General features: G+C 42.2%; 1 protein-coding gene across 1 annotated transcript; it reads left to right on the top strand.

The window, feature by feature from the left end:
- The first annotated feature begins 141 nt into the window (after nt 1–141).
- On the top strand, nt 142–13,506 carry LOC133638844 (nucleolar complex protein 3 homolog). The gene is made up of 9 exons (XM_062031831.1): nt 142–163; nt 4,476–4,548; nt 4,618–4,681; nt 4,920–4,991; nt 5,061–5,242; nt 5,357–5,485; nt 5,559–5,656; nt 11,741–11,825; nt 12,804–13,506. Exons 4-9 carry the CDS (start codon nt 4,970–4,972, stop codon nt 12,933–12,935), a joined length of 648 nt encoding a protein of 215 aa, XP_061887815.1. The 5' UTR covers nt 142–163; nt 4,476–4,548; nt 4,618–4,681; nt 4,920–4,969; the 3' UTR covers nt 12,936–13,506.
- Nucleotides 13,507–13,763: the final 257 nt, after the last annotated feature.

Below are 13,763 nucleotides of genomic sequence, written 5' to 3'. Positions count from 1 at the left end.
TGACACACACTTATTATCTTCTACACATTATGAGGGACAAACTGTAAATATTATTCTGCTGTGTTGGAGGGGCTGGCCAAGTATGACACACACTTATTATCTTCTACACATTATGAGGGACAAACTGTAAATATTATTCTGCTGTGTTGGAGGGGCTGGCCAAGTATGACACACTTATTATCTTCTACACATTATGAGGGACAAACTGTAAAAATGGACTATTCATCCATCTACTGTTAATATCTGCTTATTTTCTGTTTGAACATGTTCTATCTACACTTCTGTTCAAATGTATAGATCACTTATTCTTCTCTTCTTTGATACTTGACATTAGTTTTGGATGATACCACACATTTAGGTATGGATGTGATACCAAGTAGTTACAGGATCATACATTGGTCATATTCAAAGTCCTCATGTGTCCAGGGACATATTTACTGACTTTATAAACATAATATGATTTTTTTAAAAAGGAAAAACGATTTTGTGACGATAAAAAATATCAATGTAATCATAGTAGTATGGACTAGATACGCTATTGTACTTGGTATCATTACAGTTGATGTCAGGTGTAGATCCACCATGGTGTTTGTTTATGTTCAAGCGCGCTAGTTTTTGTTAGCGGTGAGCTATTGTATCCTACAGTGTCATGAAGCATGTTTAGCTATTCCTTGTCCTGCAGTGATAATGGTACTTGTAAGAAACTTACTTTATTTGTCGGCCAGGATTAGTGATTTAGAAGTAGCTAAAACACTGTGGATGGGTGTTAGCCATGTCTTAAAGCAGCTCTTCCTGAGGGCGTTTCAGTGTTATAACTTCACCTTTATCTTGACTTTTTACACCAACATTCTCCCTTTTCTGTCTACACACTGTGTCTGCTTGTAAGTACTCTGTGTGTGTGCGCTGCCATACATGCTCCTCTGCTTTTCTGTCTACACACTGTGTCTGCTTGTAAGTACTCTGTGTGTGTGAACATTCTCCCTTTTCTGTCTACACACTGTGTCTGCTTGTAAGTACTCTGTGTGTGTGTGAACATTCTCCCTTTTCTGTCTACACACTGTGTCTGCTTGTAAGTACTCTGTGTGTGTGTGAACATTCTCCCTTTTCTGTCTACACACTGTGTCTGCTTGTAAGTACTCTGTGTGTGTGAACATTCTCCCTTTTCTGTCTACACACTGTGTCTGCTTGTAAGTACTCTGTGTGTGTGCGCTGCCATACATGCTCCTCTGCTTTTCTGTCTACACACTGTCTGCTTGTAAGTACTCTGTGTGTGTGAACATTCTCCCTTTTCTGTCTACACACTGTGTCTGCTTGTAAGTACTCTGTGTGTGTGAACATTCTCCCTTTTCTGTCTACACACTGTGTCTGCTTGTAAGTACTCTGTGTGTGTGAACATTCTCCCTTTTCTGTCTACACACTGTGTCTGCTTGTAAGTACTCTGTGTGTGTGCGCTGCCATACATGCTCCTCTGCTTTTCTGTCTACACACTGTGTCTGCTTGTAAGTACTCTGTGTGTGTGAACATTCTCCCTTTTCTGTCTACACACTGTGTCTGCTTGTAAGTACTCTGTGTGTGTGCGCTGCCATACATGCTCCTCTGCTTTTCTGTCTACACACTGTGTCTGCTTGTAAGTACTCTGTGTGTGTGAACATGCTCCTCTGCTTTTCTGTCTACACACTGTGTCTGCTTGTAAGTACTCTGTGTGTGTGCGCTGCCATACATGCTCCTCTGCTTTTCTGTCTACACACTGTGTCTGCTTGTAAGTACTCTGTGTGTGTGAACATTCTCCCTTTTCTGTCTACACACTGTGTCAGCTTGTAAGTACTCTGTGTGTGTGTGAACATGCTCCTCTGCTTTTCTGTCTACACACTGTGTCTGCTTGTAAGTACTCTGTGTGTGTGAACATGCTCCTCTGCTTTTCTGTCTACACACTGTGTCAGCTTGTAAGTACTCTGTGTGTGTGTGAACATGCTCCTCTGCTTTTCTGTCTACACACTGTGTCAGCTTGTAAGTACTCTGTGTGTGTGTGTGTGTGTGAACATGCTCCTCTGCTTTTCTGTCTACACACTGTGTCTGCTTGTAAGTACTCTGTGTGTGTGAACATGCTCCTCTGCTTTTCTGTCTACACACTGTGTCTGCTTGTAAGTACTCTGTGTGTGTGAACATTCTCCCTTTTCTGTCTACACACTGTGTCAGCTTGTAAGTACTCTGTGTGTGTGAACATGCTCCTCTGCTTTTCTGTCTACACACTGTGTCTGCTTGTAAGTACTCTGTGTGTGTGAACATGCTCCTCTGCTTTTCTGTCTACACACTGTGTCTGCTTGTAAGTACTCTGTGTGTGTGAACATGCTCCTCTGCTTTTCTGTCTACACACTGTGTCTGCTTGTAAGTACTCTGTGTGTGTGAACATGCTCCTCTGCTTTTCTGTCTACACACTGTGTCAGCTTGTAAGTACTCTGTGTGTGTGAACATGCTCCTCTGCTTTTCTGTCTACACACTGTGTCTGCTTGTAAGTACTCTGTGTGTGTGAACATTCTCCCTTTTCTGTCTACACACTGTGTCTGCTTGTAAGTACTCTGTGTGTGTGTGAACATTCTCCCTTTTCTGTCTACACACTGTGTCTGCTTGTAAGTACTCTGTGTGTGTGAACATTCTCCCTTTTCTGTCTACACACTGTGTCTGCTTGTAAGTACTCTGTGTGTGTGAACATGCTCCTCTGCTTTTCTGTCTACACACTGTGTCTGCTTGTAAGTACTCTGTGTGTGTGCGCTGCCATACATGCTCCTCTGCTTTTCTGTCTACACACTGTGTCTGCTTGTAAGTACTCTGTGTGTGTGTGAACATTCTCCCTTTTCTGTCTACACACTGTGTCTGCTTGTAAGTACTCTGTGTGTGTGAACATTCTCCCTTTTCTGTCTACACACTGTGTCTGCTTGTAAGTACTCTGTGTGTGTGAACATGCTCCTCTGCTTTTCTGTCTACACACTGTGTCTGCTTGTAAGTACTCTGTGTGTGTGCGCTGCCATACATGCTCCTCTGCTTTTCTGTCTACACACTGTGTCTGCTTGTAAGTACTCTGTGTGTGTGAACATTCTCCCTTTTCTGTCTACACACTGTGTCAGCTTGTAAGTACTCTGTGTGTGTGTGAACATGCTCCTCTGCTTTTCTGTCTACACACTGTGTCTGCTTGTAAGTACTCTGTGTGTGTGAACATGCTCCTCTGCTTTTCTGTCTACACACTGTGTCAGCTTGTAAGTACTCTGTGTGTGTGTGAACATGCTCCTCTGCTTTTCTGTCTACACACTGTGTCAGCTTGTAAGTACTCTGTGTGTGTGTGTGTGTGTGAACATGCTCCTCTGCTTTTCTGTCTACACACTGTGTCTGCTTGTAAGTACTCTGTGTGTGTGAACATGCTCCTCTGCTTTTCTGTCTACACACTGTGTCTGCTTGTAAGTACTCTGTGTGTGTGAACATGCTCCTCTGCTTTTCTGTCTACACACTGTGTCTGCTTGTAAGTACTCTGTGTGTGTGAACATTCTCCCTTTTCTGTCTACACACTGTGTCAGCTTGTAAGTACTCTGTGTGTGTGAACATGCTCCTCTGCTTTTCTGTCTACACACTGTGTCTGCTTGTAAGTACTCTGTGTGTGTGTGAACATGCTCCTCTGCTTTTCTGTCTACACACTGTGTCTGCTTGTAAGTACTCTGTGTGTGTGAACATGCTCCTCTGCTTTTCTGTCTACACACTGTGTCTGCTTGTAAGTACTCTGTGTGTGTGAACATGCTCCTCTGCTTTTCTGTCTACACACTGTGTCAGCTTGTAAGTACTCTGTGTGTGTGAACATGCTCCTCTGCTTTTCTGTCTACACACTGTGTCTGCTTGTAAGTACTCTGTGTGTGTGAACATTCTCCCTTTTCTGTCTACACACTGTGTCTGCTTGTAAGTACTCTGTGTGTGTGAACATTCTCCCTTTTCTGTCTACACACTGTGTCTGCTTGTAAGTACTCTGTGTGTGTGAACATGCTCCTCTGCTTTTCTGTCTACACACTGTGTCTGCTTGTAAGTACTCTGTGTGTGTGAACATGCTCCTCTGCTTTTCTGTCTACACACTGTGTCTGCTTGTAAGTACTCTGTGTGTGTGAACATGCTCCTCTGCTTTTCTGTCTACACACTGTGTCTGCTTGTAAGTACTCTGTGTGTGTGAACATGCTCCTCTGCTTTTCTGTCTACACACTGTGTCTGCTTGTAAGTACTCTGTGTGTGTGAACATGCTCCTCTGCTGGTAAAAGCAGCAATGTCACCATGTATAGTAGTGTTTTTGATTCATTAGTACCGCTATACCATACAACCCGGGTACTTACACACACACCACTTAGACATTGACACCCCTAGTCACCATGGCAACCACACACACACACACTTGTGCATTTACACAAACACACATACACACTAACTGTGATGTAACTTCCTGTCAGTTTTGCCCACTTGATTAACTTGGAGTTCTTTGATGACCTGCTCAATGTGCTACAGCGCCTCATCCAATCAGGAGTGAGTATGAGACTGGCCCCGCCCACTAATGTTGGCTTCTTCAAATGATTGATTACTATTGTTGCGCAGGATCTGACCAATCAGGAGAGTCTGCACTGCATCCAGACCGTCTTCACCATCCTGTCAGGACAAGGTGTGTGTGTGTGTGTGTGTGTGTGTGTGTGTGTGTGTGTGTGTGTGTGTGTGTGTGTGTGTGTGTGTGTGTGTGTGTGTGTGTGTGTGTGTGTGTGTGTGTGTGTGTGTGTGTGTGTGTGTGTGTGTGTGTGTGTGTGTGTGTGTGTGTGTGTGTGTGTGTGTGTGTGTGTGTGTGTGTGTGTGTGTGTGTGTGTGTGTGTGTGTGTGTGATGTCATGCAGCTTGGTTGTGTGTCAGGTGACGCTCTCAACATCGACCCGCTCAACTTTTACTCGCACCTGTACAAGATGTTACCTCAGCTGCACGCAGGTGTGTGGTCACATGACTCTCTCATGGAGGGGGAGGAGTTCCCATGTTGACAATGTCCATGTCACTCAGGGGCACACAGTGATGACATCATCATTGTGCTGCGTTGCTTGGACGCCATGCTGATCCGCCGCAGGAAACAGGTGACGCTGCAGAGGGCCATGGCCTTCATCAAGCGACTGAGCATGCTCAGTCTGCACGTGCTGCCCAACGCCAGCGTGGGCATCCTTGCTGCCAACAGAGCTACCCTGCATGTGAGTGAGTGAGTGAGTGAGTGAGTGAAACACTTGTTAAAACAACCGTGTGTGTGTGTGTGTGTGTGTGTGTGTGTGTGTGTGTGTGTGTGTGTGTGTGTGTGTGTGCGCCAGTCGTTTCCAAAGTGTGACTTCCTGCTGGACAACGAGGTTCAGGGCAGTGGGTTCTACCTCCCAGAACTGGACCAACCAGAACACTGCAATGCTCAGAACACAGCCTTGTGGGAGCTCCACACACTACAGGTGACGACTACACACACACACACACACACACACAGCACAAGTTGTAACTTCCTGTCATGTGACATGTTGGCAGAGACACTTCCATCCGGTTGTGCGGCAGCTGGCAGTCCACCTGAGTCGTGGTGCTCCCAGTGAAGGCAGCGCAGCGCTCAGCGTGGAATTGAGTCGCAGGTACGGTGATGTGTGTGTGTGGTTGCCATGGTGACAAGAGGTAGGTGTGTGTGTGGTTGCCATGGTGACTAGAAGTGTAATGTGTGTGTGTGGTTGCCAGAGGTGGGTAGAGTAGCTAAAAGTTGTACTCCAGCAAGAGTAGCATTACTCAAGTAAAAGTAAAGAATTGAAATCAAAATAATGACTTGAGTAAAAGTAGGTATTCCCTAACTATTTAAGTATAGAGTAACTTGTGAGTAACTTTAGATTGATTTAGTTTCAGTGGTTCTTGGTTGTGTTTGTGCGTGTGTGTGAACAATTTGCAAGGTTTGTTGAGTAAGAAGTAGGCTGAAATGTTTCTACTGACACAGATGACTTCTTTGTAAATAATCATTGACTCACTCTACATCTGCTTCCATCTTTATTTACACTCTATTTATTGCTTTGCTGGTGGATATTTTACACCCTCACATACAGTGGTGGTCCAAAGTGTACATACACGTGTAAAGAACATCATGTCATGGCTGTCTTGACTTAACAATCATTTCTACAAGTCTTATTTTGTTGTGATGTAGTGATTGGAGCACATACTTGTTGTGATGTAGTGATTGGAGCACATACTTGTTGTGATGTAGTGATTGGAGCACATACTTGTTGCTCACAAAAACATTCATGAAGTTTGCTTCTTTTATGAATTTATTATGGCTCTACTGAAAATGTGAGTAAAAAGTATACATACAGCAATGTTAATATTTGCTTCCTTGGCAAGTTGACCTGCAATAAGGCGCTTTTGGTAGCCATCCACAAGCTTCTGCTTGACCACTTGACCACTTTTGGTAGCCATCCACAAGCTTCTGCTTGACCACTTGACCGCTTTTGGTAGCCATCCACAAGCTTCTGCTTGACCACTTGACCACTTTTGGTAGCCATCCACAAGCTTCTGCTTGACCCCTTGACCACTTTTGGTAGCCATCCACAAGCTTCTGCTTGACCCCTTGACCACTTTTGGTAGCCATCCACAAGCTTCTGCTTGACCACTTGACCACTTTTGGTAGCCATCCACAAGCTTCTGCTTGACCACTTGACCACTTTTGGTAGCCATCCACAAGCTTCTGCTTGACCACTTGACCACTTTTGGTAGCCATCCACAAGCTTCTGCTTGACCCCTTGACCACTTTTGGTAGCCATCCACAAGCTTCTGCTTGACCACTTGACCACTTTTGGTAGCCATCCACAAGCTTCTACTTGACCACTTTTGGTAGCCATCCACAAGCTTCTGCTTGACCCCTTGACCACTTTTGGTAGCCATCCACAAGCTTCTGCTTGACCCCTTGACCACTTTTGGTAGCCATCCACAAGCTTCTGCTTGACCCCTTGACCACTTTTGGTAGCCATCCACAAGCTTCTGCTTGACCACTTTTGGTAGCCATCCACAAGCTTCTGCTTGACCACTTGACCACTTTTGGTAGCCATCCACAAGCTTCTGCTTGACCACTTGACCACTTTTGGTAGCCATCCACAAGCTTCTGCTTGACCACTTGACCACTTTTGGTAGCCATCCACAAGCTTCTGCTTGACCACTTGACCACTTTTGGTAGCCATCCACAAGCTTCTGCTTGACCACTTGACCACTAAATTGCTGCAGTTCAGCTAAATGTGTTGCTTTTCTGACATGGACTTGTTTCTTCAGCATTGTCCACAAGTCAGGACTTTGGGAAGGCCATTCTAAAACCTTCATTCTAGCCTGATTTAGCCATTCCTTTACCACTTTTGAGGTGTGTTTGGGGTCATTGTCCTGTTGGAACACCCAACTGCACCCAACCTCCGGGCTGATGATTTTAGCTTGTCCTGAACAATTTGGAGCTAATCCTCCTTTTTTATTGTCCCATTTAAAGGCCTCCTGAAAGCCACTACTAGCGACCACGCAGTCTGATAGTTGATATATCAATGATGACATCTTAACATTGCAACACATGCCAATACGGCCGGGTTAACTTAGAAAGTGACATTTTACATTTCCCGCCACACTTCTGCTTGAAAAGGTCTATGTATGATGACGTATGCGCGTGACGTCACGACAGCAACGGAAGTATTCGGACCCAATGTGTCACCATACAAACTGCTCTGTTTTCATCACACAATTCCACAGTATTCTGGACATCTGTGTTGGTGAATCTTTTGCAATTTGTTTAATGAACAATGGAGACTGCAAAGAAGAAAGTTGTAGGTGCGATCGGTGTATTAGCGGCGGACTACAGCAACACAACCAGGAGGTTGTGTTGTGTTTGAGCTGGATAGCGGGCGCGCTAGCGTGACTACAGCTTTGGCTTCCAAACATTTGATGGCTTGCCCGTACGTGCGTGTCGCTATGTGCATGTCACGTACGTAACTTTGGGGAAATATATGTTTCTTGCCGACTCTGATGGCGGCCGGGGTGTCGTCGAAAGCTACAACGCCCGCCGCCGCTCCGTAGCTAAGTTAGCTTCAATTGTTAAGCTTCGCCAAGCTGGAAATTATTAACCGTGTATTTACATGTTCATGGTTTAATAGTATTGTTGATCTTCTGTCTATCCTTCCAGTCAGGGGTTTATTTCTTCTGTTTCTATCTGCATTTGAGCCTGGTGCTATCACGTTAGCTCTGTAGCTACAGAGCTTCACCGATGTATTGTCGTGGAGATAAAAGTCACTGTGAATGTCCATTTGGCGTTGTGGACTCTCATTTTCAAGAGGATATAGTATCCCAGGTGCTTTAAAATACAAATCTGTGATCCACAATAGAAAAAGGAGAGTGTGGAATCCAATGAGCCAGCTTGTACCTAAGTTACGGTCAGAGCGAAAAAAGATACGTCCTGTACTGCACTCTAGTCCTTCACTCTCATGTTCCTCATCCACAAATCTTTCATCCTGGCTCAAATTAATGGGATAATCGTCGCTTTCTCGGTCCGAATCTCTCTCGCTCCATTGTAAACAACAGGGAATTGTGAGGAATCTTTCCTCCTGTGACGTCACGCTACTTCCGCTACAGGCAAGGCTTTTTTTTATCAGCGACCAAAAGTTGCAAACTTTATCGTCGTTGTTCTATACTAAATCCTTTCAGCAAAAATATGGCAATATCGCGAAATGATCAAGTATGACACATAGAATGGATCTGCTATTCCCGTTTAAATAACAACATTTCATTTCAGTAGGCCTTTAAAGCAGCCGTTCCATTGGCAGCAAAACAGGCCCAGAGCATAATACTACCACCACCATGCTTGACGGTAGACATGGTGTTCCTGGGATTAAAGGCCTCACCTTTTCTCCTCCAATCATATTTGTTTCATCTGACCACAGAACTTTCCTCCAGAAGGTCTTATCTTTGTCCATGTGATGTCAGATGAAACAAAAATGGAGCCGTTTGGCCACAATACCCAGCAATAATTTGGATTTGATAATTGGCACCTTCTTACTCTCGTATTACCACTCGCACCACTCTGCTAGCATCACAGCTAACGTTACCCATGCTGCTACCTCTCTGCTGGGCGAGGGCGTATGACGTTGCACGCGTGACAGCATGTGACGTATGTAAGAAGGTGCGCTTGTTTTATGTCTCTGTGAGAAGGAGAGACAAGACAGAGTGAGAAGAGCCTGTAGTGTAATGCCTGCTGCTAAAAGCAACTGTGTGACAACATATACTCCAATATCACCATATAGTCATTTTCTATATCGCACAGAGACACACCCACGTAATATCCAGTATATTCCATATATCGCCCAGCACTACTATATACTGTGTATATATACAGTGGGGCAAAAAAGTATTTAGTCAGCCACCCATTGATTGTCAATGGGTGGGTGACTAAATACTTTTTTGCCCCACTGTATATATATATATATATATATATATATATATTAGGGGTGTAACGGTACGTATATTTGTATCGAACCGTTTCGGTACGGGGGTTTCAGTTCGGTGCGGAGGTGTACCGAACGAGTTTCCACACGGACATATTAAGTAGCGTACTGCACGTTGTGTAAACAATACTCAAAATGCCGGACATTTGAGGCATTTAAGAAACTCCGCCCGGACAGCTCCGCAAAAGAGGACATGTCCCGTGAAAAGAGGACGAATGGTCAGTCTATCGTAGCCCGTTAGCTGCTAGCATGCTAGCAAAAGAGGACATGTCCGGTGAAAAGAGGACGTATGGTCAGTCTATCGTAGCCCGTTAGCTGCTAGCATGCTAGCAAAAGAGGACATGTCCGGTGAAAAGAGGACGTATGGTCAGTCTATCGTAGCCCGTTAGCTGCTAGCATGCTAGCAAAAGAGGACATGTCCGGTGAAACCGATCGCTGCTGGCTAGGTCCTGACCATACGTCCTCTTTTCACCGGACATGTCCTCTTTTGCGGAGCTGTCAGGGCGGAGTTTCTTAAATGCCTCAAATGTCCGGCATTTTGAGTTAGGGTTGCGTGTATTAACAATGTACGTTCAGGGTTAAGAAGGGGTTAAAAACAAAACAAATTGTGTGAGCAGCAGCATTGGTGAGGGAGGGGCAGAGACAGAGAGAGAGAGAGAGAGTTATGATAAACGTGCATGCGTCGCCAGGCTCTGCTTTTTATCCATAGATTTATCCAATTTAATTTGTTATTATCTATAGCAGGGGTGTCAAAAGTGTGCCCCGGAGGCCATTTGCGGCCCACAGCTAATGTTTTAAAGGCCCACGGCACATTCTAAAAGTACTATTCAAATAAACAAACATAACAAAAGTGAAATAAAAAAGCTTAAAGGTTAAATGTCATTTAGAAAAAGTTGCAATGTTAAAACAAAGCTGTTTTTTTTTCTTTCAAACTGTCATTGCTCAAAACATAATATTGAATCAAAATCAATGTTATTATGAATTATTGACCTATCCAAGGTTCCCATTACTTCACATCAAATATTACACTAAGAAAAATATTTTTGGTGGAAGATTGTGCAAATTTGGTAAATAACCAAAAAATGTATATTTTGTTGTTTTCTTACTGTACCGAAAATGAACCGAACCGTGACCTCTAAACCGAGGTACGTACCGAACCCAAATTTTTGTGTACCGTTACACCCCTAATATATATATATATATATATATATATATATAGACACGTGTGTGTGTATCATGATATTAATACACAATTAACAACAATAATGGTGTATATATACACCTTGATTGCTGTTAATTGGTCATGTGATGACCTTGTAAATCCATGTTTTACTTCAGGAATGTAAGTCACCTGGACACTTGTACCCGATGTAGTGATGCTGCCTGAGCCAATCAGAGGCCACCATACTGAACAGTGTGTTGTCACCAATACTACTGTAGTAGTATTGTATGATTCTATATCATTGATATATGATTCTATATCATTATTGTCCATCCATCCATCCATTTTCTACCGCTTATTCCCTTCGGGGTCGCGGGGGCGCTCTAGCCTATCTCAGCTACAATCTGGTGGAAGGCGGGGTACACCCTGGACAAGTCGCCACCTCATCGCAGTATATCATTATTGTATAATTATATATTATTATTGTATGATTCCATATTATTATTCTATGATTTTATATTATTCTAGGATTCTATATAATTGTTCTATGATTCTATATCATTATTGTATAATTCTATATTGTTGTTCTATGATTTTATATTGTTATTGTATAATTCTATATTATTATTGTATAATTCTATATTATTATTATTCTATGATTTTATATTATTGTACTTCTATATTATTATTATCTATATTATTATTCTATGATTGTATATCATTATTGTATACTTCTATATTATTATTCTATGATTGTATGTCATTATTGTATAATTATATATTATGATTGGATGGATGGATGGATTGTATGTCATTGTTGTATAATTCTATATTATTATTGTATGTCATTGTTGTATAATTCTATATTATGATTGTATGTCATTATTGTATAATTGTGTATTCATGCATATTATTTACTGCTACAATTGGCCCCCAGCCATAACTGTGAGTTGGCCCTCAATGCTGTTAATATCACCTGATCGTCATGTGCACCCACCGTATTGACACACTTCATTCTCACCTTCTGGCTTTTCTTACTTCCTGTCAAGGTCGCCAGTGCAGCTGTTTGACGATTACACCATGAAGGACATGACCTTTAACCCCCCCGTGGCACCACCCAGCCACAGGAAGAAGGTACACACACACACATTGTTGAGACCTGAGAAAACAGCCTGCCTCTTTAGGACCTGCCTTATATCAAGAAGTGTAATAATATATACATACTAGGCAAATATGAAAAATGAGTTGGTATTTCACAAGAAAAAGGTCACAATTTCACAAGAAAAACTTAGAATTTTGGCAGTATTATAATAAAAGTCCTCATTTTACTCAACGCAAGTCAACATTTGACAAGAAAAACTGAACATTTGTGCCTTACTCAATTATAGTAGCAATTTTATAAGAAAACTTTAAAATGTTGGCAATGTAATAATAATAATCTGAATTTTACTTGTCATAGTAATGACAAAAGTCATAATTATACTCCAAAAATATCACAGTTTTACAAGAACAACAAAAAATGGGCAATATTGTGATAACAGTCAGAATTTTATAAGACAAATGTTGCCATTTTGCATTAAAAAGTCATCATTTTATATAAAGTAATACTTTTATGAGAAAATATTGCAATATTACAGAAACATAAAGAATATGAGAAATTGTTCTGAAAACTGCTTTGAGTTCATTTAATTTTATTTTTATTTTTTGTTTGTAATTGGTTTTTAATCTTCATTATTTACTTCAAGTTATTACAGTATGTGTCTCTATATACATATTTGTTTTATTTTTTAATTCATTCATTTTGGCCAAAGGGGGACATTTCAATATCTTACACACACTTGTTATTTCATATGTTGACCAGAGGGAGAGCACTTTTAAAAGCAACACACAGTCAATTAGAACAATCCCTCCTTTTTGGGAGCACCCTCATGTTGATAGATGTCACCACAAATGAGACTTTGTCTATTAGATGCAATGTTATTGATTTATGTCATCACCTCCTCATATGGAAGATACTTTTCCTTCTTCATGTCTCAAGAAGGCTACAAATACAAGAACACACACACACTTCCACACAGACTTGGGAGTAAGAGTTGTGTGTGTTCCTGTCAGGATGTTTTCCAGTGGAACACCACGCTGCTCCATGCTGACTTGCAGGAAATGATTGACAGCGTCTTGACTGCCGGCGAGGAGGCGGAGCTTGACTTTACTAGTACACACACATGCAGCAAACCTACTCAGTGATGTCATCATCATGTGTGATGTCATCATTGCGTGTGATGTCATCATTGCGTGTGATGTCATCGTCTTCATTGTGTGTGAATTCATCCTCTGTGATATCATTGAGTGTGTTTGTGATGTCATCATCGTGTGTGTGTGTGTGTGTGTGATGTCATTGTCTGTGATGTCATCATCGTGTGTGTGTGTGAGATGTCATTGTCTTTGATGTCATCATCGTCTGTGATGTCTTCATTGTGTGTGAATTCATCCTCTGTGATATCATCGAGTGTGTGTGTGATATCATTGTGTGTGTGATGTCATCATCATCTGTGATGTCATCATCGTCTGTGATGTCATCATCGTGTGTGTGTGATGTCATCTGAGATGTGATTGTGTGTGATATAGTCTGTGATGTCATCCTGGTGTGCTATGTCACCTGCCTTGTAAAATGTTGAATAAAACAAAGTGTTTTTGCTTACAACATAAATGTCAATCAAAGTCCTGTTAAGACTCTTAGAAAGTGTTAACCTCCACTGTCATTGCTACTTTAACACACCTAGTGTGTGTGTGTGTGTGTGTGTGTGTGTGTGTGTGTGACTATCATTGCTACTTTAACACACCTAGTGTGTGTGTGTGTGACTATCATTGCTACTTTAACACAGCTAGTGTGTGTGACTATCATTGCTACTTTAACACACCTAGTGTGTGTGTGTGTGACTATCATTGCTACTTTAACACACCTAGTGTGTGTGTGTGTGACTATCATTGCTACTTTAACACACCTAGTGTGTGTGTGTGTGACTATCATTGCTACTTTAACACACCTAGTGTGTGTGTGTGTGTGTGTGTGTG

This window comes from Entelurus aequoreus, linkage group LG21 (genome assembly GCF_033978785.1).
Source record: "Entelurus aequoreus isolate RoL-2023_Sb linkage group LG21, RoL_Eaeq_v1.1, whole genome shotgun sequence".
Classification (NCBI taxonomy): domain Eukaryota; kingdom Metazoa; phylum Chordata; class Actinopteri; order Syngnathiformes; family Syngnathidae; genus Entelurus; species Entelurus aequoreus.
The sequence above is the reverse complement of the archived record's forward strand: the minus strand, read 5'-3'. Positions and strand labels throughout refer to the sequence as shown.